Here is a 20155-nt window from a genome sequence, read left to right on the forward strand (position 1 = left end):
CGACGCACAAGCGGGAGAACCGCTCCTCCGGCGCCGTGACCTCCACCTCGCCCGCCCGCCGGCGCGAGGCGCGTTAGGACCCCGCCGCGGCCGCGCCGGCAGCGCCGAGGCCCCCCGGGCACCAGCCCGTGGCAGCGGGGAGGCACAGCGAGAGTCGTGCCGCGGGGAGCAGGGAGCAGCCCGCTAGCACAGGGAAGGGAACGTATTTCACTACCAGACAAACCAGGTCGCACTCCTCTGGCACCAGCAATATGTTCATTTCAGTGGCTTTTTAATAATTAATTTCACTGCACTGGCTAAGGGCTTGATCTATTTAAATGGCCAATTTTAATTATAATTTAAACCAGCAAACCAAAATTTTTATTCACTTCCTTTAGTGTGTACTCCTTCAGCACTTGTACTGTGACTGCTAGGTCTTCTTCTAAAGAAAACAGCTAATGAGGATCAACAGAAGACATGTTTTTTTGAAGTTAAGTTTCCTCGCACTGAATTTGGCGTTTCTTTGTGCTAACCAGGAGAAACTACAGACACATTTAAGCAGTTTTAGAGTCAACATGCAGTCAGATATTCACATTGATTACACTGTATTAGAAAATGGTAAATTATTTATTAGGCTTTTTGACTTGTGATTAGTGTAAAGCTGTTCTTGGATGCAAATTGGAATTGTAATCAGACATGTAGAAAACCAGCATTTGAAACTTGTTTTTATTGAAGCAGTGTAAGGTACTTTTCTCCTTTTGTATCCAGCATAATTATCAAAGAACACTTTACACTTAAAAAACATCAATTTATTAAAACCAGAGACAGTTTTATCTCTGATCAGTGAACTAAACCTGGTCATCATGACGCCAAGATTTTAGAGCTAGCAGATCTCAGCTTCTTACACTTGGCTGTTTACTCCTATACTGGCAGAGGAAGGCAAGCTTCCCCACTTCTGCCGACGGATCACTCGGCTTTGAACGATGTCCTTTTTGAACAGAGCTATACTTAAATAAACCAGGCAAACAAAACAAAGACAAAATGTCTTTGGCAGGTACAGAAGAAACCACAGCCACTAAAAGACAGCCTATTACTTCAAAATCCTCTGGCTTCAGACACTTACCTGCCAATTCCCTCCAGTTTAGTGGTACCGCTTATTAAAATTTCAAAATTATAAACTACATTAATGTAATAAGTTTAAATACAGTTAGGTTTTACAGTTTGTCAGTTGCAAATTATGGCCAGCTTTTGAAGAGGAAAAAAACTTATTCTACTTGAAAAAAATTATTTTAAACTAAAGCAAGTTTGTGTTTGCTCTTTTACCAAACACCAATTTTTACCTACCCTGATAGATAACATTTTACATACCCAACAACAGGTAGGGGGCTAAGAATGTGCTCATTTATGACTGAAGCACAAGAGATACCAAAATGGCTATTGCGAGTAGAAATTTTAAGGATTCTTTTGCTTTTACTACCCTCCCAGCAGATGACAGTTGTTTGAACCAGACCTAGAGCATGTGAACAGCAACTAGAGTTTCAGACTCTGTTTATCAGCCTAGACAGAAACAGAGATTATGGGAGAGAGTGAAAACAGTGATAATTACATTAGAATTGTATTGTTTCTTCCATTTTAATTATCCAAAACTCTTAATTAGTAGCAAGGAAGAGCTGTATTTAAAGGTTTTCTCTCCATACTCAACTGCAGTCCAGCAGGAATGATGGAGACCTGAGTGTCAAGCCCTGAGCTGCCAAGATGCTTTTCACCCCAAACATGAAAGCACTCTGCACACCCACCATGCCAGCCTTGCTGTACCCTCGCAGGATGCCAAGGGAGAAGTGAAGAGATACCACATGCATTTGAAGCAGGAGAACCAAGCAAAGTGTCATTATCCAAGCTGGAATCCAGCCAAGACCCTCTTCCCCTGCCCCTTGAGATTAGCTCAGCAGTTCAGTAAGTAAATTCAAAACAGGATCTTGAGAGGCTGGGTCAAATTCGCACCTAGTACAAGTGCAAGCAGTTGCTCCTCAGTCCTCACTGTAGTTCCCACTCCCAATCATACTATGTCTGCACTTGACTCCGCACCTGAGCTAGAGACCCGCAGCCACACAGAGAGAGAAGAGTCCAGAGAGAAGTTTCCAGGCGTCAGGGCACAAACATCTATCGCTCCAAGGATGCAGTGCCAAGAGCTCAGTTCTGCCACAGGCAGAAGCTTAACTCATGGAGAGCGCATGCAGCACTTCTGCTTTTAGAGATGAAGAGGAGTGCAGGGTCACTCCTGGGGCCCCGATACTGGTCTCCCAGCATTCAAATCCACAGGCGCTTAAGTCTCGCTTGGCTGCTTCCACGGCCAGTGGGGAGGTGTCTGCCAAGAGGAAGGCAAGAGCAGCCAGTTAAAAGTCAGCTAGGCCACAGCAGGGAGACAGAAATGGGCTACTGCACATCTCAACATGTGCCTACTGGAGCAGGGCCAATGCCTTCAAGATCTAAATAAGTGCACGGAATCACCTCTGTAAGGAACGCAGCAAACTATGCCTCCAGGCTGCTCTGCTAGACACCATCCCACAGCTTCCTATCCCACCATGGCCATGTAGGGAATAGTGTTATATCCGTCTGCTCCCAAATCTGACCCCACCGGCAGGACCGCGCGAAAAGGCAGGATGTGCAGAGTAAAGCAAAGAGTTACTGACCTGGTCTCAGCAGGGTGACGCCACAGCCGCCCCCTCCGGCCCCGGTCAGCTTGCTGTGCAGGCCGTGCGAGGCCGTCACCCGGCACAGTCTGTCCAGGGAGGGATGGCCAACTCCGATCACGTTTAAATGGTGTTGGTTTATATCAAACAGTTCCTAAAAGCAATCGCATACACAGGAGTTGAGCACATGTGGGGAGGGCTTCCTCAGCAAGGAGCAGAGGAACTGCTCTGCCTTCCCAGCCACCCCTGAAGAGCCATCTCACTTCCATGAATGCATCTCAGGACCCAGCAGCGCTGACCAGCAAGGCCAAGGCTGGTACCTGAGCACCCCGCACTGCTCATCCGTCCCTGTGCGCCTTCCAGCCTGTGCTAACCACCACAGTGACAGTGGTATGACAGCTCCCGTACCTCCTTGCTCAGCTCAGGCAGGACAGGGAAAACCCAGGTCGCAGCAAGCTGCCTGCGGGCATGCTAGGCACTAAATCAGAGCCTCCAGTGTGTCCTGGCTGTTGCACCTCTCCCCTGTCAAACAAGTGTTGAACAGGACACTGAAAATGCCTTCCTGGCCATGGGAAGGGCACGGAGCCAGCATCTCTCATTCCTGGCTGTCACCCTGCCCTGCGATCCATCCAGCGTAGCTAAAACCAGGGACTTCTGACAGCCAAGTCAGAAACGGCACTGCTGGAGTGGTGATGTGGAGTGACCTCCTCGTTTGCCTTGTGCAGCATTTCTCCCTCCTCGTGTGGGCAGGGTCTGGGCCACAAGCCAAGGGGCCTCTCACCAGCACCATGCTAGGAATCTGGCACCCAGCACAAGCAGGGTCAAGAGGGTCCTCCCTTCTTGGGAGAGCAGTGTGAGCCGCTCTCCAAGCTAAGCTGCCTGGCTCTGGTAAGCAGTAAGTGCATCTCTGCCATGCTGCCCCTGCCAGCCACAAATGCTGCTGCTTCTGGAGAAAGCTGCCATGGCAGCAAAGTCCAAATGGCCCAGGTAAGGGATAACACCACACATGGGTGGGAGTTACAGTTCCTCTCTTCACAGTATTTAAGATGAGGAATTAAGGAACGGAGAGAAATGCTTGGCCCACACTCACAGAGCAAGCCTGGAACAGAGCCAGGAATCAACAGCGGACCCACGAGGCCCACGACTACAGCAGTGTCCTCCCAATTCATCTGCATCGTCAGTGGAGGAAGCTCCCTCTCGACAAAGTCGGTTTGGCACCATAACTAGATCGCCTCCCCAGCACGCAGTTATTGCCGCTCCTGCTGCCCCAGAGGGTGTCACAAGCAGGGAGGCTGCTGAGACAGGACCAGTCCCAGATGAGCTCCTTAATGGGAGCCCTGTTCTCCCTCTTCACCTAGGGCCAGCTTCTCCAGACAGTGCCACCAGGCGCCTTTCTGACTGCCGATGGGCCCAGGCGGCACGCAGCGAGCTGCGAGAGGTGCTGCGCGTGCGGAGCAGCGGGAGCTACGGTGCACTGTTGCACGTGTCAGTCACATCTTTCTTCCCCAGCTTCACACAGGTCTGCCAACACCACGCAGGAGGAAATGATGCAGAAATAATACCTCTACCCCCCTCCAAAGCATTTCTATACTCTGTTTCAAACAAATGCAGGAAGATGAATTAGCCACTTGCATGCAGAGTGGATATATCAAGTTCTTTGTGCTGTATTGGACAGGCGTCCATCTAGAGGCCCCTTTATATGCCTGAGTGAGGGCACAGAGCTATGATGATCCAAGACACCTGTCACCTCCTGATCCAAAATCTGCTAGGAATCAGATGACAGCTTATGACACAGAAGACTTGCTCAATGGTTGAAATACAATGCTGTCCAGAATCACACATTTCAGAAACAGTCAAATATATTATAGATATATATTTACTTATATATAAAAATTAAAAAAATATATACAGTTTATAAGCTGCATATAATGAACTGTGCTTCAGACACAAGACAAACGAAGAAGCACAAGACAGAAACCAATTAACTGCAGTGCTGCTTCCTCAGGAACACATACTAGGCTTCTTCGGCATTTTTCATGTGGACATCTCAAAGCACTTTTCAAGTTAGCCTACACAAGCCCTCCTCTCTCCCATTCCCTAATACTTCTATTCAACAGCCAGACCACTGGGGCACTGAAGTAGAGACGAGCTGTCTGAAGTCACATTACAAACAGTGAGGATGTGGAACAGACTCCAAATCTCCCCCAGCCAATACCAGCTCTGCCCTCACTAGGACCAGCCCACCCTGCAAACAGAAATCCCACCACCCTCGTGGTGGAAACGGAGCAGGACTTTACTATAAAATTTGTGGGAACTTCCCACTAGCACACATCTGAGAGATTTACAGGAGATTACAGGATCACAGCTACTCAGTGAGTAGCATGACATTTCCTGCCCAGTTTTTCCAGTATCCCTCCCTCTACACCATCTCTACGTGCTCTGGGAGACCTCCTGGGTTTGCCCACCCACACACAGCGAGGTGCAACACAGCCTAAAGCAAAAAGGCTGTACCAACTGTCCCCTAACAGATTGGCCCTACACCGCTGCCCTGAGCTGAGCTGGGACAAGGAGCTTCTTGTCACATCTGAGAACTGCCCCTTGCACCTCTGGAGCACACATGTGGCTGTGGAGGAGACATCCTGTCACCTCCAGCAAGCAAGAGCAAGGACAGGCAGAGCACCTCATGAGAGAGCTGAAGGGTGAGATCCAGACACCAACAAGGAACTGTACTACTGGTTCCAAATAGTTCCTGACCATCCAAATCACTTGGCATCCAGGGCCAGGCCAGATTTGCCTCAGCTGGGGCATTGCCACACACCCTTACCCTACAGTCATATGAATCAGTATTACAGCGCTTTCAGTGCTGCAAAGTACTTCTTCCACTTGAAGGAGCCTTTCCCCCCACCACAGCAGCCTCTCCTACCTTGAACAAAGCCAAAACAAACACAGATCTTTGTATGCACCTCATGCATCAATGTCAGGTCAGCTCTGGGCACAACTCTGTTATTCTCTGGAGCCTGGATGAGCACAGCGCAGTGGGGGCTGGCTCATAACCAGTCCATCACAAACCCGTGGCTGATGGGTTCTCTGCTCTCCACTCCAGCCTTGGCAATGACAAAGCAGTAGCTTTACCCACAGCCACTGCCAGAATGAGCGTGGCTGGCCAGCAGCTCAGGGAGGCAGCACCGCAAACTGAAGTCACTCAGCATTTCTTAACAAAGGGAAACAAAACCTCCAGAGCTATGAATCCCCAGAGCAGCGGGCCCACTCCCTGTGCACAGCTGCAGAAAGGTACCAGCAGCATCTTCTGTCCCTGGCTCCAGGAAGAGTACTGAAAGCAACACACACAGGCCATGGTTTCACACTGAACTGAACATTTCCTGCTATCAAATTCTTTCTCAGACCTAATGTTCTTTAAATGACATTTTGATGTTCAACTTTAACAGTGTCTAAAAATACAGGCGAACAAGCCCCTTACCTCCAGTACAGGGTAATAGTCTGGTGATGGATTTCCAGGCATTGCTTCCAGAACACTTTGGCACTCCTGTGAAATTGCATTGATGGAGTCCAGCACCGGGTTCATTATAGCAGGGAACTGAGAAGGAGGGGGAGAGGCAAGACATGAGCTGACTGCTCCCCTAGACCTAGGGCTACTGTGGCGAAACTGGGCCCAGTCTTTTGGGGCTGAATTATTTCTCATCTCATTTGGAGGTACTCATTCACAGAGAAAACCAGTGCAGAGCAAGGCAATGGTAAGTTGCCCATACCTGTAGAAATTGGAGTAAGAGGGGGAAATTGGCCAGAAGAAGGAACAATTTTTCCATGGTTGCAAACTGGTGATTTTTGTGGCAAGCCCTGTAATGCTGGGGAGAGGGAAGGAAGCTGAACTCGCATTCCCAGCGCAGCCGAGTGTTAGGTTGTACGAGGCAGGAATGTAGCAACCGCAGGAGAGATCTTGCAAGAGATCTCCATGAGGCCAGCAGGCCCGCGCAGGGAGATCTAAGCTCACGAGGGTTATCTCCCTGCCCTGCCCCAGCCCACTTCTCTGCCATCTGTAACCATGCAGGCACTGCACCTTTAGGATTTTCTCCTTGACACCAGCCACCAGGACCTTGGTGCTTCGAGGGACTTTTGTATTGGTCAGCAAGATCCTCAACGTCGGCACCCTAGAAGCAACAAGAGACATCTCCTAGCCTCCTTCCTTCACGATACCCCAGCAGCTGCCAAGACCCATCACACAGCTGCTGTCCATTCTGCTTTGAAAAGCCTGTTTGAGCAAGACACCTAAGATAAGGAGTCCCATTAGTTTTCAAAAAGTTAAGCAGGTGCTTAAGCAGCCTGAGTTCAGGCTTGTTCCTCTTAGTTACAATGAACAACTGTTCCAGCTCCATAAATAGCACCGTAACATATTTACTGAAATCCATGTTTTTCAACTAAAATCTTTCCTTTAAAATACTATCTGTGAGGCTAGCCAGAAGTAGCCATTAACTGCTAATAGAGCAATTTCATGCACTGTGAAAGATTTTAATGGAGTCAGATTATACTTCATTGGCAGGAGGCAAAGGGAACATTTAGGACCTGGATTTGCTCTTTGCAGCTTGGTTTTCACATAGTTCTACCACCAGGTAAGCAAAAAGCTCCCCCTCCCCACAATGTCATTTGCTGCCAGGAGCAGACCTGTTCCTGCTGCCCATAATGCCATGAAATTAATATTGATCCTTTGTGCTCTGTTCATCTAGTGTCAGATAATGACTAAACATTTCATTGTGCTTGTCTGCCCCAAGCCAAGACAACACTCAAGCTACCTACGCCCATGGCCAACAGCAAGATCTGGCTACCAAACTCTTCTGCCAGACTCTTAGCAATCTTTCATCAATCTCATACCGTATAAAATCCATCTAATATATCTTTGACATATTCCACCCACTGTATGTAAGTGTTATTTTTAAACTCAAATATTACCTCTTTAATGATGTGATTTTTCCTGACTGGTATCTCAGGGCTCCACCTAAAGTAAAATACATGCATTGTCTCAGTACACTGTGAGCCCAAGATAACATAATGTCGTAAGAAACAGAAGGTCTTTCATCTTTAGAACCTCACCCAGAGCATATGACGGTAATTGCAAGAAACACCAGCTAAATGAACCATTTTCTCAGACAGCATGAATTTGCCTAACCCTGCTGACTTAATGAGAGGGTCTGGCTGGACACAATTAACCCAATGTCTTTCCCTTTGCTCTCCTCTACTGCAGGATCACATACATATATATTTTTATAATGCTGAAGAGTTTGGCCAATATTAAATCTTTCCTAAAAAAAAAAAAAAAAAGAAAACGAAGCAGTGATTCCCCAGGGTGGAGCTGAGCATGCAGGCTTCTAACTGGACTCCGGTCTTAATGTGCACGTTCACATCAACAGTCATCCTTCAAAACGGAGTTTTGCCGACCAGAAAGAATGTCTCGCTTCGCTCCTGCTTTTACAGAAGCACTGCAATTATGTCTCGTTAGAAAGATTATTAAAAGAAAAAGTCTCAAGGACACTTCCAAAACAATGGGAAGTCTCTGCTAACTGAAACTAAACAACAGCTGTCCGACTGCATTTTCCACTGCATTATCCTTTGGACTGGATTGAGTTTCTCTGTTCACTCCAGAATGTATAAGTTTCAGTTATTTACAACAGGTTTTCTGCACCATAGAACTTGCCTGGGAGACTGAGCTCTCCGAGATCAATGCAGCCAGTTTCCCAACACACTGTCTGGCTCCAACCCAAGCTTACATATGGGACAAACCAAGATAGAAAAGGGACTCCCTCCCCTCAGGTCAAAAGGAGGATCTGAATTTGGGAGTTTCTGGGCCCTTTCTCAGTGCAGTGAGGCAACCTAATCCATCTAGTTTCCCTGGAGCAACCCCAAGCAAGTCATCATCATCTGCAGAAATGCAATGCTGGTTGCACCTTCCCACAGCTCATGCACAAACTGCAATAGAAACTGGAAACGTGGCTGCTGCTCTGCCACACACCCTATCAGTCTCTCCTAGGTGCCCACACTCAGTGCCGGAGAGCAGCAAACATACACATACCCCAAGTGCCAACGGCATTATCCACACCCGAGGGATTGCCATGGATCACTCGCTCGCCCTGGAAGGCCCAGCTGTTAATTAAACTCAGCTCCTCTTCTGTCCACCTGGAAAGCAAGAAAACGACTTAAACACACAACTGAAAACAGCACACGCAGAGTGACAGCAGGAACCGCCAGAAAGCACATCAGATACAAAAGCAGCAGCAACCATACAGGGCAAGCAGGTGCTGTGGGAAGCTCCAGCGCCACGAATCCTTTCATTGCTGGTCACGCATTACATTCATTCAGGGGAGAGCGTGCCGTTCACAGCACCTAAATGGCACTCAGTTCTTCTCCACATAGTAGCAAACAGAAATACTTCCAGCCCTGCAAGAGGGAACTGGCACGGCTCCACGGACAGAGAAGCACAAAGGACGCAAGAGCCACCGCGAGCTTCCTCAGCACACCAGCAGAGAAGCAGATTCAGGGAGAAGTTTCTAACTGAGTGAATATCAACGTTAACTGAATGCAAGTCCAGACCTATACACATTTCCCTGACACTGTGTGTTACCACACATCCTGGTCTGTGCCCTTGCTCACCAACATGCAGGACAGTGTATTTATAAGTGTAGAAGGCATAATGTGAGAAGAGAATATTAAAAGTTGCAATTCACACATGCAATCTATGCCTCTAACTGCCAACTGCTCAGCTGCAAAAGCCTCACAAATTTGGTCGAAGGATGTAGTTAGAACTGATTTAATATCTCCTGTAAAGACTCTGGTTTTTAGAGACTAACCTCTAACCCTTCAAACTGCATTGGGTGATGGCGCTTATAACACAGAATGGAATCCAGTGTTGATCCTCAGGGCATTACATTAGAAACACAAAGAGATGCATGGCTTTCTGTTGTCTTAAAAGCAGGTGCCAGGTCAGACTCAGCGAGGATGAAGGTCCCTGACCAAATGTACAAATTAATGGGTTGCAGCAGTACAAAAAGCAAACAGAGCTGCCAGTTACAAAGCACTTGCTGGCTGCAACTTCACTGCAATTCCATCATAACGGTTTCTTCCCCAGTGACTCTCCAAAACCAGCAGCCCTGGGCTCGTTTGTGCAAAGCATGCATCCACACAACCCCACCCCAGGACTCACCAGCTTAAATCCAGCACTTGCTCCATGCCAAAGGACCAGCTCAAACCCAGCAACCATAGCGAAAGTTCTACGTCCTGCAGGGAGAACTCTTTCATCTGCCACCACACACTTAGGCACACAGATATTCATCTCTGTCCTTCCCCTTGAATATGCTGTTGTCCCCTCTGCACAGCCCACAGAGGCACAACACACATTCCAAGCCACCGTTCAAACGGTCTAATGCACAGTGGCATCAGATATCCCAGTATATCAGCTGTATTCTGCAGAAATCACAGCTAGTATTTGGTACAGTGAGAACATGCACTCAACAGGTTTTTAGAATGAGGCCCAGAGTAGAAACCACATGGTAGAGCAGAGGCACAAACATGACTTATCTTAGGTAAGTATCACATGGTCTTAGATAAAAGAAAAAGAACTGTCACTGACTGATGCTGAGGCAGAAATTCTGGCAGCCACCTGCTATCTGGCAACATCTTCCTTTAACTCTCCAGTTCTCTGGGCCTCATCTGAATTTCTTTATCCTTTGTCACACACCTTTAATTTCACTTGCCAATATTTAATCTGTGAAGCATTCAGTGTGAACAGTTCACACTACTGCTACTCAAAATAGAAGCGCAGTTTGCTGTAAACCACTTGTTTTTAATCCTCTTTGAGAGGCTGTGATTCTTCTCTACACAGGAGTCATTATATCACACTGTTCTTTTCTTGCAATGTTAAGCAAAAACCTTCTGAAGTCTGACACCCTCCCATCTCTCACTTACTCCTTTGCATGCCAGCTGGAAGAATATATATATATGCTGTATTCAAGCTGAAGCTAAGAAGTGCGAAAAGTAGGGAATAAAGGCATCCTTCCCGCTTGCTGCCTGATTTGGAACTGGCCTTTTATTTCTCTCGTAGCATGACTATTTGGGAGATCTGTCTGAGACAGCTCACAAAACAGCTCCACTCGAGGCATGTGTTTCTGGGTCAGTCTACAAACTCTGGTTTGAAGTAGAACACCGCCGCCCTCTCTTGTCGTCTCACTTTCAGGACGTAACAAAATCAGAAGCCGCCAAGCATAAAAGGCTGCACCTGGCACCGAGCAAAGAATAGAAGGTTCTGCACTCCAGCTGTGATACGCATCTTTAAACACAGCTTCCTTGGACGCAGAGCAGTTTTTCAAGCCCAAACATCAAATGACAGCAATACAGGACAGAAGTGGGTGGAAGTTAGAAAAGAGACTTCCTCTCACCAGCCACTGGAAAAGGGGAAGTTCAGGCAGAAAATCAGAAGGAAATGAGCCACATGCAGAAAGAAATCAATGTGCAAAGGCAGAAAAAACAGAAAGGATCCTTGACTCCTCAAAAAACACGAATTAGAACCTAGAAGATACTCAGAGATAAAAAGAAAACAGGCAAAAAAAAAAAAAAAAAAAAAAACTCCCTGTAAGTTAAAGCATATATCTTATTTTCTTTCCAAAATAAATCATCTGTATCTTATGCTAGACAAAAGAAAATGTGGATTTTTTTGTTTTTGTTTTTTACTCAGTCTCTGCATTCAGGTGCTTTACCAGAAGCAAAAGTGAATTGTAAATATACCACCCACAGCTCAGAGTCCAGGGGCAGGACAGACCTCTACTGCTGGGAACACAGCGACAACAACACAGGAAGGGAAAGGAGCTGGGCTCAGGGTACAACTGCTGTGACCAGAGTCACAACCAGACCCTGAGTCCAGGGGACACCAGACAGTGCAAGAGAGGTGCCAGTGCAGGCTCAGGTGAAGAGAAAGACGGGACACAACAGTCACGTTCCGGGATGTGCTGATCCGAAGTGCCCATTCTGGAGACCAGCCAGCAAGGACAGCTGTATGCTGCTGCGACTGTCACAGCCTCATACAAATGAGTATAACCTCCCTTCAAATTACACTAACAGCCTGAGCCATGCCAATTATAATCCTAATCTTAGAGCCCATCTCTGTGCACCTGCATAATTGCGTGAAACACTACCTCAGGCACCGAAGCACAAGAATTATATTAGGTGGGTAACAGCCCTCCCCATTCTAGTGTGCTGATGTCAGAGAGCAGGGTATCCCGGAAAAAAAGAGCCATCCCAGTGCCATGCATCCGAGGGGGGGAAGCTTCCCAGCTGCGTTACCTGGCTGTGGACTCCCCCTCAGTCAGAGGGCAGGCAATGGCTCCGCACGCAGTCAGCAGGGCTGCCGCCAGGCAAACAGAATACGCGGCACTTGAACCTAACCCAGCTCCCGCGGGCAGCTCAGACCACACGATTATGTCCACACTTGGAACATCTCTGAAACACAAACACACAGGCTACATACAATGACCTTGAATTCCATCTTGAAACAACATTTCAAAGGCAAGAGATGCCAATTAGGACTGATCACAGAAAAAGCTGGTTGAAATTTGGCAACCTCAGCACATGCATAAGCACCCGACAGACGTGGGTCTCACGAGCGTTCAGTTAGCACAGCTGAGTGACCTTGCTAAGCCACTGTGCTATAACAAAGCCTGGCTGAGTTGGAACTGTGATTAGCACAGCTTGTCAAGCTGCTAGCAGGGGCACTTAGTAACCAAATACTTGAGTAGCACCATAAAGAGACCCTTCAAAGACTGTTGCAAACGTGACCATAACTGCACAGTTGCATCTTACTAGAGTGGTGAAATGATGGGAAAAAATGAAATACAGGCACGTGTTTGTGTTAAGGTGCTCCTGGTCTCTATTGAATGCACATGGGTTGCATTACAGACCCTAACATCAACCCCAGGAGCTTTCCACTGGCTGGTCAAGGATACAAACAGGTGAGTTTCAGAGCAGGCTGATCACAGCACCAGTGCTATCATCAAGAAGCTCAGAGATGGTAAAGCAAAACACAATGCAGCTACAAATCATAATTCTTTAACTTTTGATTCCTTTACCATAAATATTGAATTCAGGCTCTGACCTTGTTTGCAATAGCAGGCAGTGCTGTATGACACCATACCCTTAGTAGCTTTTCAATAACTTACAATAATATCAACAGTGTTGGTCAAGTTTAGAAACTGGGAGAGCTGCAACCCCAAGTTCCCGTATTTTGGGAGAGATTCAGCCCACCAGAGAGACCAGACATAGCTCAAACATTTAATTCAAGTATGTTTCCATGGTAATTTCTCTAACTTAATTCAGGATGAGACAAACTGCCTGTTAGGGGTGTGGCAGATGTCTGTCTTTACCTCTGTTGACTGTACAGGAAAAATGGGACTTAAGCATCTCAATGGTAGATGCCTAAAGTAGAGTAAATGATCCCTCCCCCACCTGCTTGGGGCACTTGGCATCCCCCTCCCCAGGTGCAGCTTAGCTCTGAAGAGCTGCTCCCAAGGTGCTTAAAACTTAAATGTCTGAGGTGAAACAAGAAATCAGAGACTCACACTTAGTTTCTTTCTGTGACCTTCTAAAAGCAATTAATGATGCACAACACACAAGATAGCATGTTTATTTTGGTACAGGAAGATAGTCTTACCCATACTTAGCTGAAATAGCCAGGCACATATAGAGAAAAGCAAGAGTAGCAAAGCTCTCAGGAGTTGAGGATTCAGCAGAGATTCCAGCAAACTCTCTCAATGCATCCAGCTGTTCTACACTGGGGGATTTAGATTCATCAAAGTCAGCTAAGGAAGCAAGCAGGGTAGAATTTAAACACTTAGAAACCAGCGAGTTCTTAAACGTGAAAGCAGTATTTACAAGAACAACATCTCCCGTTACAGCAGGCATAACAGACCATGAGCCAATCAGCATGTTTCACATACAAACTTGCTACCTGAGGACTCATGATAAAATAAAAGCAAAACCTCTACCAACCATTCTGAAAAACTAGTGTTTCTACATCCCCACGCCCACGCTGTATTCTAGCAGTTTGCCCTTTCCCTGCACTTCTCAGTATGCCCATCCATCTCTATACACAGCCTGGCAATTCAAGAATTCTTTATTAAGTGAGGAATATTCTGATGTGCTTCACACAGAAGTTGGGAATCCAAACAGATATGAGCAGATACCAGCATAAGACAAGTTTTGGCCTGTGTTGGGAGATTACCACTGCGCTGACACTTGGCTCTGTCTTCTGCTAAGCAAAGAGTGCCTGTGAAGATCGCACGAGTCAACGCCAGGTCCTCCAGAGAAAGACGCACGTTTGGCAGGCAGCTCCTCCCAGCACAGGATACCGCAGAAATCCCAGCGAGGATTGGCACGGGCGGAGACAGAGAAACGAGCCCCACATCCCCACCCCCTCCCAGGGCCCTCGGCGCAGACCGTTTCGGAGACGCTCCCTTTAGGCCCACACGGGCAGCAACGCGCCTGGACGCGTGCCCGGCCGGGTCCCGACCGCCGGGGCAGGGGCAGCGCTACAGCGCGCCCCCGGGAACTCGGGCCTGCGGGCCGCAGCCACAGCCGGGCTCCCCGCAGCCTCACGCAGGGCGCCCGAGGCGGAGGCGCGAGCGGGAAACGCGCCGCGCGCGGGCGCAGGCGGAGCCGCAGGGCCGCGGCGCCGCCTCGTCGCTTGCCTGAGAAGCCGCTCCGCAAGGCCCGCAGCCGCGGCGTGTCCCAGCTGGCCGCCACGCCGACGCTGGGCAGGCGGACCGACACGCTGCCGCCGGCGGGCCGCAGCCGCAGGAAGGTGCGCAGGTCCAGGGCCACGGCCAGGGCCACCTGCGGGCGGGGAGCAACCGTCAGCCGCGCCGCGGGGGCCACGGGGGGGGGGGGCCGCGGAGGGGCCGCGGGGCCGGCGGGGCCTCCTCACCTTGCCGTGGACCACGGCGTGCTCCCCGTGCAGGATCACCTTCCCCGGGGCGGACACCACGACGCTCCGCTCCGGCATCTCCGCCTGCCAACGGGGAGCGGCGCCTCAGGGCGCTGCGGCACCGCGGCGCGGCGCGGCCCGACCCCAGGCTCAGGCCCAGGGGTCCCGGCCCCCACTCACCACTGCCTCAACCGCCGCCGAGCTACGTCACCGCCCCCACCGATTGAGCGACCTGCTGACCAATAGGCGCCGCGCCTGCTCCAGCCCTCCTCGCCCTCGCGCCAATGGCCGGGCGGCTCCCAGGGGCGGGGTTTCGGGAGGGCCAATCCGAACGCGGCAGCGTCCGGTGGTGCGGCGCTCGGGTGACAGCGCGGGAGAGCGGCGGGACGGCGGCCGAGGAGGGTCAAGGAGGTGGTTGCCCGGTCGGGCGGGGTCAAAGGCTGGGGCTACGGGAGCCGAGAGGGATGCTGAGGCGGGCGGCGGCGGCGGCGGCGGCCCGGGGCCTGCGCAGGCCGCGGGGACCGGCGGCGGCGGCAGCGGGTCGCCGCCACGGCGGCGAGGCGGCCAGGTGAGCGCCGGGGAGGGGCCGGGGCCGGGGCCGGCTCCCCTTCCCCACGCTCACGGCGCGTCTGTGCCTCCGCAGCCCGGAGCGCGGCCCCCGCAGCACTCCGAAGATCTACACGAGAACGGGAGACGCGGGTAGGGCCGGGGCCGCTGCCGGGTGGGCGTGCCGGGGGTGCCGGGCAGGGCAGGCCCTGCCAGCCGCGGGGCTCGGCTCCGCTGCGTCCCGCGCCCCGACCCTCTCCCCCCTCGGGTGTTTTCAAAGGCTTTTCCAGCACCTTCACCGGAGAGAGGAGGCCGAAGGGCGACCGGATCTTCGAAGCCCTGGGAACGACAGACGAGCTCAGCTCGGCTATTGGGTAAGCGCGGTGTCGCGCGGGTCAGGGGCTGCGGCAGACCCCGCGGGAGTCGCACGCCAGAATCCCCGCCGAGCCGGGGTGCTCTCACCCCGCGCGGACCAACCTCGTGGGCAGCGCCCGGCCTCGGGGCTCCGGGCACGCGCGGCCGGTGCAGCCGTGCTGGCCTGAGCCCCTTGCGCTGGGGGTCTTCTGGTTGTCTTACTTCTGTTAAGAACTGCTCCCACGCCCCATTTTCCTGCAGGAGGGAAGGGGATACACTGAGGACTATGCTTCTCTGGAAGGCTGCACTGACAAGTAGCAAGGAGCGTCCAATTTCCACGTTTTTCATACAGAAAAACGTGTACACACAGTTGCAGTAATCTTTTTGTCTCTGACTAACTCGACTTTTCCTAATCTAGGCTTGCTAGTGAATTTAGCAGTGAAAAGGGCCACACGTTTGTTGAACAGCTTCACAAAGTGAGTATTAACAATCATCTTTACCTGATATAGTAGCTTCATTTGTGCTACTGAAGTATATTAAGCTGTTTATTTTCAAACACAATGCTTCCATTGACACAGGAATTTAATAAACATAGCATTAAAGTATTAAAATGAAGTATCTAATAAATACTAGAGAGTATTTTCCTTAATTACTAAGTAATAAACTGCATCTTCTTAAACTGCAGAGGAAACTAGTAGACCAAGTTTAGTTATGGGTAAGACCATAGATTAGTTATGGATAGACAAACATATCTCTAAGAGATTTATTCAGACCTGTTACTGTACAAGCTCAAGGACACAAATTAAGCCTTTTTGTCACATTAGCTTCAGATTTGAAAGCAGAACAAAGCAATAACATAGCATGATGGAGGGAGGCAGCTCCCACCATGGCAGCCTGGGGTTTTTGTACAAAAGAACTTGAAAGTAGCTAATCAGAGGCTTCGAAAAGCTTTACCAAACTGCCTCTCAAATATCCTAGGCCATGGAGAGATGCTCGTCTCAGAAACAGATGTGACATCAAGTCAGCACTATCTCCAGCTGTTTGTCACTGCCTTTCTTTCAGGGGTTCCTGGTTGTGGTGTTCTACCAGTAAAGGGATCATACGAGCACTCCTCCCAGTCTGCTTTCTGCAAAGTCAGCCAGGGCAGTTTAATGTGCCAGTGAAAATGAGTACACGTGCTAATCTGGCTTCTCATAAAGCAATTAGGGAGCACTTATCTGATCCCTCCTGCCAGCAGACTAGGGGATGATGAACAACAAGGGTAGGATCTTCTTTAATCAGCACAACCAGCTGTCGCCTCCCAGAGCTTGCTGCAGTTTTACCAGAGCATCAAAGGCTGGATAATGAAAGCACCTCTTACTTTTTTTTTCCTGATTGCCACATCTAGGTCCAGTGTATGCTGCAGGATGTGGGCTCCAACATCGCAACACCTCTCTCCTCAGCCAGGGAGGCTCACTTAAGTAAGCTCCAAAGTACCTTTCCTAGGATAACAGTTCTGGAATTAATGCTGGCTGCTAGAGACTGTTACTGTATGGCTGTTATTGTTGTATATGGTGGTCAGAGCTGCAGAAGGGCTGCCCCACAGGCAAGGAAATAACATGCAGTCCCAAAAGCTGCTGCTGTGTTTTTGTGACTCGATGCGGCCAGACTGGGGCATTGCACCAAAACCTGCCTCCCCAACCACAGCTGCTGAATGGAGAGTCAGCCCCGCTCTAGCAGGAGGGACATGGAGGATGCTTTCTTATGACTTACTGATCCAAATATTATCAAAGTGGAGCTTCATCTTCTATAGATTGAATCGCTTCTGCATCTGCATTTCTTTTAGCTGATTCTTCTTTCCCCTCTGTAGAACGAACATCTTTTAGTGAGAAGCCGGTTCTGGAGTTGGAACAGTGGATTGACAAATACTCGGAACAGCTTCCCCCACTCAAAGCTTTCATACTGCCAGTAGGTACATCTTTTGCCACCTGCTTGCTTCTTTAGGGTAAATCTACCACCTGCCACTGGGAAAAAAAAACAACAAACAAAAACCCCCAGTTTGTAACGCCATTACTGGTATGGATCAAATGCCAAAAGGAAAGCTGAGAGAAGGATCAGATTAAGCTAAATTTCCACGTACTATTGCATTTAGATATTTCTTCACATCTGCCTAGCCAGAACACAAGGTTCAACTGCACGTACATATGAGATGTGATAAGCTTTGCTGCATTTATGCAGTGAGGCGGGTGGCTATCTAATGGCAGCAGGCATTAATGCCCTGTTTAATTGTTGTTTCAGTCAGGAGGTAAAAGCAGTTCTGCTCTTCATTTTTCCCGAGCTGTCTGCCGCAGAGCTGAAAGGTGGTGAGTGCTGGGTTGTTAATGTAACTGAATAAAATGGATGAAGGATGATCAGATTGCTGATTGCAAACCACGTAAAGTTGCAGTCAGAGTAACTGACCTTAGGTGTTCTGCACTTGGCTGGAACTTGAGTCAAGTTTGGTATGTTAGCATTGGTCTTCCCTTCCCCAAACTGTCATCTGAGTTAAGAAGTTTAGGAGGAACAGGCGTGTTTATGCCAGGATGCACTGATGCATTCTTCTAGCATCTCATTTGTTCAGTGTATTTTGTAGGCTAGCATCTGTCAAACCTGGGACACTGGCAGCCAAGACCCAGTGAAGTTTGTAGCACGATAAGATATTACTGCCCACCTTAAGATGTTACTTGTCCTACACGTCTCTTAGAGGTGAAAGCTCCCATAGTAAAGCCCACAGAAGGAAATAGTTGCCTGTACATTATATAAGTCGCTTCACACAAAATACCTTGTGTTAGCCTGAACTTGCTAATCAGCAGTTTTAATTGAGATGCTGAGTTGTTCCTCACTGAAGCAGCTGACAAGCAGGAGGTCGTTTCTGTGGACCTGCTCTGCTGCAAGGGGAACTACTCTTGACTGTGGTCAACAACAGCACCTTAAACTACTGAAACAAGATAATTCTGGAACAATGTGATTTTGGAAAAAATAACATCATAGTCAGTATTTCCTTGTCAAAAGGAAGCTTGAATGAAGGCTGTACACCAGTCAAGAGGCAAAGAACAGCTCCAGGAAGGGTCATTGTTTACCTGCAGGGAAAGGATAATGATCCTCCAGGCTAGTAATCACCTACAAACTGCCCTATTGTTCAGTGATACTGTTTATCAGTGTTCTTTAGAGAAATGGAACTGCAGTCCTCAAGAAGAGTTACAATGATTAGTTTTATTATGTAGCCACCATGATTCCTCTTGGAGAACTAGGTGTTGTGCATGCATGCTATGAAGAATTAGAATGGAGACTCCAGGTGAGGCTGGAGCATGAAGTTTAGTGCTCCAGCAAACTGCATTCATTTCTGCATTCAGAACTAGCAAGCTAAAAACAGTCACGATTTTCTTCTCTTGTTCTAGTGTGGTTCCATTAGTACAAGCAGGGGAAGCAGATCCAAATGTGGCCAAATATTTAAACAGGTAAAAACAAACAAAAATCCCAAACCTTTATTGTGTCCTATTGAAGTGTGCTTGGTGTCCTTCCTCTAGTCTTGGCATAAAACTCGACACTCATTTACCTCTCAGGAAGCTTCTTTCCCAGATTGAGATCTTTTAAAGTTTTAATAAACAGCTTGTTAAAAAGCATTTTTTGCATGGCTTGTATGTGTCTGCAGACACTACTGGGGTTCTGAGGGAGCAGCCACTTAACTTTCTTTTTGAAGGCCACTTTGAGAATCACTTGTTCATGCTCTTTGCCTGGCTTTCCCTGCAGGTCCTAGTGCTATAATCAAATGTGCTTTGTTGTGTGGTTGCCCACTGCTGGATACAGCTGCACCTGATGCAAAAAATGGTTTCACTGCTTTTCCCTTGGTTTCTAGATTAAGCGACTATCTCTTCGTTTTGGCACGTTATGCTGCAATGAAAGAGGGGAAGGAAGAGAAAATATATATAAAGTCTGAACCATAACTGGGAGCTGGGATGTTGCTTTCCAGATCACGAAAAGCTAAGTCCAACAGACTATTTTCCCCAGGCAAGAAAAGGAAGAGAATGAGTCTGGATTGGGAATGTGAACTGACCAAAAACTTCCAACTGACATAACCAGGACCTTGTTCATAAATGCTGTTAGGAACACAGCTGTCCACTAGGCCTTGTCTGAATGTCTTTCGTAGTAATGGTGGTGACTTCAGAATTAATGTTTGCCCCAAACTAGAACTGAGGCAAAAGATTTCAAATTTCTATAAATGTTTTAATTTGTCTGGGCAGTGACAGGTGCTATGGGAAGACTTCAGGACTCTGAGGAATGGAGAAGAGAAAATAATCAGCTTCTCTTTAAGTCGTAATACTCATACAGAACAGCAACTGTACAGAGATTCAGGAATTCTATCCACCAGCTCTGAAATAATAAATGTGATTTACTCGTACCAAAGGGCCCTTAACTGTCATACTTTAATGCTGAGCCCAGCTTGCTTTTCTTTTGTTAAGTTGCTTTCAATCCATCAGCCCTGACTGAAGCTAGAAGAAGAGCTTTGTAGATTTACAGGAATGTACTCTCTGGCACTGACTGCCTCTTTTCATGCATATGTGAAGAATTTCTCAGCATATCCTCTGCCAGAAGT

The 20155-nt window shown here is 48.6% G+C and overlaps 3 protein-coding genes across 4 annotated transcripts in view; 1 reads left to right on the plus strand and 2 right to left on the minus strand.

The window, feature by feature from the left end:
- Window positions 1-587: 587 nt before the first annotated feature.
- On the minus strand, window positions 588-14848 carry MVK (mevalonate kinase). Its single transcript, XM_062590049.1, has 11 exons — window positions 14824-14848; window positions 14644-14727; window positions 14408-14552; window positions 13372-13519; window positions 12009-12164; window positions 8749-8852; window positions 7632-7677; window positions 6745-6835; window positions 6148-6264; window positions 2670-2823; window positions 588-2344 (listed from the first exon to the last, which is right to left on the minus strand). Exons 2-11 carry the CDS (start codon window positions 14719-14721, stop codon window positions 2193-2195), a joined length of 1191 nt encoding a protein of 396 aa, XP_062446033.1. The 5' UTR covers window positions 14722-14727; window positions 14824-14848; the 3' UTR covers window positions 588-2192.
- Window positions 14849-15092: 244 nt separating this feature from the next.
- Window positions 15093-19965, plus strand: MMAB (metabolism of cobalamin associated B). The gene is made up of 9 exons (XM_062590050.1): window positions 15093-15211; window positions 15287-15342; window positions 15470-15563; window positions 15962-16019; window positions 16931-17003; window positions 17393-17490; window positions 17821-17885; window positions 18960-19019; window positions 19418-19965. The coding sequence occupies exons 1-9, from the start codon at window positions 15108-15110 to the stop codon at window positions 19503-19505; spliced, it is 696 nt and encodes a 231-aa protein (XP_062446034.1). The 5' UTR covers window positions 15093-15107; the 3' UTR covers window positions 19506-19965.
- Window positions 16128-20155, minus strand: part of UBE3B (ubiquitin protein ligase E3B) — a 35569-nt gene continuing 31541 nt past the window's right edge. Inside the window, exon 29 of one of the 2 annotated variants that reach the window (XR_009960161.1) lies at window positions 16128-17540. The gene's annotated coding sequence lies outside the window, so the exon portion shown is untranslated. Of the gene's footprint in view, window positions 17547-20155 lie in introns of both variants that reach the window. The other variant, XR_009960160.1, reaches the window with a different exon arrangement.

This window comes from Rhea pennata, chromosome 17 (genome assembly GCF_028389875.1).
Source record: "Rhea pennata isolate bPtePen1 chromosome 17, bPtePen1.pri, whole genome shotgun sequence".
Classification (NCBI taxonomy): Eukaryota; Metazoa; Chordata; class Aves; order Rheiformes; family Rheidae; genus Rhea; species Rhea pennata.